The 4,391-nt window shown below is 39.6% G+C and overlaps 1 protein-coding gene across 1 annotated transcript; it reads right to left on the bottom strand.

Annotated features, from left to right (window-relative positions):
- Positions 1–1,343: 1,343 nt before the first annotated feature.
- Positions 1,344–4,110, bottom strand: LOC111473443. Its single transcript, XM_023118936.1, has 6 exons — positions 3,600–4,110; positions 3,306–3,455; positions 2,983–3,120; positions 2,795–2,848; positions 2,298–2,715; positions 1,344–2,230 (listed from the first exon to the last, which is right to left on the bottom strand). Exons 1-6 carry the CDS (start codon positions 4,084–4,086, stop codon positions 1,423–1,425), a joined length of 2,055 nt encoding a protein of 684 aa, XP_022974704.1. The 5' UTR covers positions 4,087–4,110; the 3' UTR covers positions 1,344–1,422.
- Between the last annotated feature and the right edge of the window lie 281 nt (positions 4,111–4,391).

Raw genomic sequence — 4,391 nt, 5'->3', positions numbered from 1 at the left:
ACATGGTCAACATCTGCATCCTCAAAAATGTCGTCGCCAAAAGATTTGTTATTAACAATATTTTGGCTTCATGTCGCTCTCTTAGAGTCCTCAGCCACATTAAACTTATTATCCGTTGATCCATCCTCCCCTTCTTCACATAAATTTGACTGAACTACGAAATCCTCCTCCAAGTCCTCAACATCAGAACCAAATCGTGGTAAATCATCATTATCAAGCAGTGCTGCTATTTCTGGGTCAAGCTGGGGAGGAGCATCAGTAGCCGAATCCTGGGAATTGGTAGTTTGATCCAAATTCTCCAAGATGAGGAAATTGTTAGCCTTAGAGGGGAGGAAAAGACCGTCAAGATCATCAAATGTTAGCTCAAAAACTTCATTTTTGTCAAATCTCAAATCCAAGGCCTTGAAATAAACAGAAGGTCACCAGGGGTAGCAGAATTGGCATCGGACAAAAAAAGAGAGTCTAGAGCTTGAAATAAACAGAAGGTCACCAGGGGTAGCAGAATTGGCATCGGACAAAAAAAGAGAGTCTAGAGGCGGAATTTTGAGAGAATCAAATTCAGAAGCGTAAGTAGTGGAATTAGAATTTTGATCATCCGTAGAGACATCACCTTGATATATGGCTGAAACGTGGCTAATCAAGAACCTCAGTGGTTAAGCAGTATTCCCAAATTGGATTCGAAGAATTTTTACTTTCATGTACAACATTTGCTTCTGATTTCTCGATTTTGACTCGACAATTTGACTTAATATGGCCTGGCTTTCTGCAACGATCACACACCAGTTTCACCTAACAATCTCGTTTAAAATGGCTAGGTTTTCCACACCTGTAACAAGCTTTAAAGGGCTTCTTTGACGACTCCTCACTTCTGAATTGATTCCTATTACTAGATAAAGGCTTTGAATGAAAATTCTGTCTTCTTTGATCTTTGACATACAACACATCTTCTGACTTTCGGGAAAACTCGTTGCTGCTAATCATTTGCTTAATCAAGGCTTCCTGATTGGCAAGAAAATTCTCCAATTCAATTACTATAGGTTGATTTGCCCACCCTTGTATCGGTAGGAATAAGTTTGAAGGAAAATGGTGGAGAATTTCTGTGAAATTTAGAAGAAATTCGAGAGCAAAAGACCCAAAACCTAAACGTTTATTTCTTGTGATTGAGAGCTCGTCCTTGATTGATTCTTGTTTCATACTATTGCCCCAACTTCAGAATTTATAATAGAATTGTCGTGTTGGAGATTAAATTTTCTGGATTATCAATTACTTTCGAGAGTTCGAATAACACTTCACCATATCAACATCCACACAAACATTTAAACACAAGAAATTAAGTTAGGAAATTGAAATCAACTTGTTTTCCATGAATGGGCTACAAATAAAATTAAAGGCAGGGAGCAATAAGTAGAGCGGCATGAAAAATCAAACAAATTTCCTGGTCAAAATTTTGGAAGGGGCGTTCCAAAACAAAGCAACAAAACCCATGGGAAAGAACTTGGAAAGATTGTGGCGATAACCCCAAATATTCTTCACCAATTGCACATACAACGGCATTTGAATGATTATAAACATCGTCACTGGAAAAAACGTCGCCAAATACAACAAACTCACCGTCCACTTCATCTCCTCCGTCTTCATTGTCAGCACGATCGTCAATGCAAATGCCATCATCGTGGTTGCCACTGATAGGAACAGTAATTGAAATCCCATCGACAATTTCAGCGGCAAAGTGTGAAGAAAATCATCTATCTTAAACGACGACGTTAGAACAGAGAGAAACAGGACCAATGATGTGAGCGCCGTGGCGAGGCCGATGATGTCCATTATGGTGAAGACGATGTAGATGGGTTCAGTGAGGAGGACTGGAGAGCCTGTCTTGCTGTTGAGGCCTCCAGGGACAGTGTAGGCGGCGGCGAAGACGACGGTGGAAATGAGGACGGCGACAGCAGAACACGACTCAGAGGTTTTCTTCAGCCATTCTTTCCCATCCTCGAGCAGTTTGTTATGCGTCTTCTCAAAGAACTCACGAGCTGTCCATCTCATCTTGCTGTGATGCATGGTGTAGAGCGCAGGGATCTGACTTTGCACGCGTTCATACCATTTTAGCTCTTCTTGAAGTTGCAGAGCAGGGCCATGAGTCCCCCCGCTGTAGAATTTCGTGATACCCACATGGTGCAGTGCGGTGAATCCCATGTCGTCAATTCTATTGACAAGCCTCGCCATTATTAATCTTCGTTTCAAAATCCAATCGAAGATATTTTTCCGGAATTCTATTGACAAGCCTCGCCATTATTAATCTTCGTTTCAAAATCCAATCGAAGATATTTTTCCGGCGATGTGCAATAGCCACGTGAAGGATGTTTCTGTCGTGTACCGTTAGGTAATCGACGGCCAGAGGGTTCGCTTGGAAGATCTCGTCGACAATCTCGATAATCCCATTGGCGGCAGCGAGGAGGAGAGGGGTTTCATGGTGATCATTGTATTCGAAGTCTGGGATTTCTCCTTGGTTGTTAATGGGTATAGATTGGATTTGTAAGATATCCAGTTTTTCGTTTTCGTCGGAACGAGAGATTCCGGTGGAGTCGATTTCGGTGGTGTCCGGTGTCACTTTGGTTTTACGCCATGAATTATCGATTTGAGCAAGCTTGTTGGTGATGGTTACGCCTAATTTGTGGTGTCGCTTCTTCTTATACATCTCTTTCCATTGTGGCCATCCTGTAAACATCTTGTTGGGTTATAAAATTATTAAATCAAACATGAAATTTGAATTGAGAAAATAGAGAATAAGAGAGACCCAGAAAGATGAATCGCCAAAACAGCCCTGTCAAACATCCTACAAAGTATATCCCTGCAAAGTTCATAAACTTACACAAATTACCACACATTTCCATATGATCCAGTGAGCTTCTAGTCCTTACTTATAAACCCATATTAATTTCATAAATTAGAGTCAATACCGTGGGACTCCCTCCCAACACTTACAAAAATTGGGTGTGCCATTAGAGTTGGTTCCTGCTTCCAAATCACCATTCTTCTTGTTTTCTAAGCTTTGAGAGGCATGGTTTTTGGAAGACTCAAAATTTGAGGGCTTGTAATTGTAAATGTCCTCGTTAGGAAGCACTGTGATAATTTTTTATTTTTATTTTTATATGATTATTTAATTAATACATGTCCTCGTTAGGAAGCACTGTGATAATTTTTTATTTTTATTTTTATATGATTATTTAATTAATACATAATTTATTATTTTAATACATGTGTAAAAGAGAAAAAAGAAAAAAGAAAAAAGAAGAGAAAGGGGTTACGAGTATAGATAAATGATTCAAAGAAGGTGAGGGAGGATCCGCTATGGAAAGCGAGGGGCATGTTAGCCAAGACTTGAAGAGCCGTTTTGCCTTCTGAATCCTTCATTTCCAACAGCGACTTGTCGAACTCAGCCAGTTTCAAAACAACATCTGAAATCAAACCACAACTAAATTATTTGAACAATGTATTTGGAAAGGGAAAGGGAAAGGGAAAGGGAAAGGCAAACCAAATTTCTGGCTCTGAATCACTGCATGAATAATGGGTTTATTGTTAAGGGAAAGGGAAAGGCAAACCAAATTTCTGGCTCTGAATCACTGCATGAATAATGGGTTTATTGTTCCTTGTAGTCCAATTCCTAGGGGATCGAGACAGGTAATCATCACAGTCCTCCAAGATGAACTCAACAATGTCAAGATGCCCACATCGAGCCGCTCTAAACATAGGAGTTTCCCCATAAATATTCTCTGCTAACAGATCGTCTTTATTGTAATCAACTAGAAGCTTCACGGCCGCCAAATTCCCAATTGTGGCAGCTTCATGCAACGGCGTGTTTCCGGCACTGTTCCTCCAAAAATCATCGCGCACTGTGGAAATCGCCGCCAGTAAACTCTTCAACGGCTGCTCTTCTCCGCTGTACACTGCCAGATGCAACGCCGTGTCTTTGCTGGTGGTCATTGGAAAAACGATCTTCATTTCCTCTTTTAATTCTTCTTCCACATTCTTCCATTCCTCTTTGATCACTGCCTTGTAAAGCCCTCGCATTACGTCGAACAGACTCATTTTCTATATATATATCTCTCTCTTTCACTTCAACAATATCACAGAGTTCATATATATATATATATGTTCATAAAGATTCAAAACATTTTGCTTTGCTTCTTCAAGTCGTAAAGCCTTGATTCTGTCGCTTAAATAAAAGTGAAAGTGAAAGAACATGTTTCTCTCCTTTTTCTTTTCCTTTTATAACTAACACAGTTCTTAACAACATTAAAAAAACAAAAACACCCTTTTTGAATTCTCAAATTTAACTCAAATTATTATAAATCTAATGTAACTCATTTTTTATTATGTCTTTCGGTTCACAA

This window comes from Cucurbita maxima, unplaced genomic scaffold (genome assembly GCF_002738345.1).
Source record: "Cucurbita maxima cultivar Rimu unplaced genomic scaffold, Cmax_1.0 Cma_Scf00120, whole genome shotgun sequence".
Classification (NCBI taxonomy): domain Eukaryota; kingdom Viridiplantae; phylum Streptophyta; class Magnoliopsida; order Cucurbitales; family Cucurbitaceae; genus Cucurbita; species Cucurbita maxima.
Note: the sequence above shows the minus strand (reverse complement) of the source record. Positions and strands in the feature narration are given on the sequence as shown.

Excerpts from the sequence above, each read along its gene's own strand:
- LOC111473443 (XM_023118936.1), bottom strand. The coding sequence starts at position 4,086 with ATGAGTCTGTTCGACGTAATGCGAGGGCTTTACAAGGCAGTGATCAAA. Across the intron at positions 2,716-2,794 it reads TTGGCGATTCATCTTTCTGG|GATGGCCACAATGGAAAGAG; the intron begins GTCTCTCTTATT and ends AGATGTTTACAG. Across the intron at positions 2,231-2,297 it reads GATTGGATTTTGAAACGAAG|ATTAATAATGGCGAGGCTTG; the intron begins ATTAATAATGGC and ends TTTGAAACGAAG.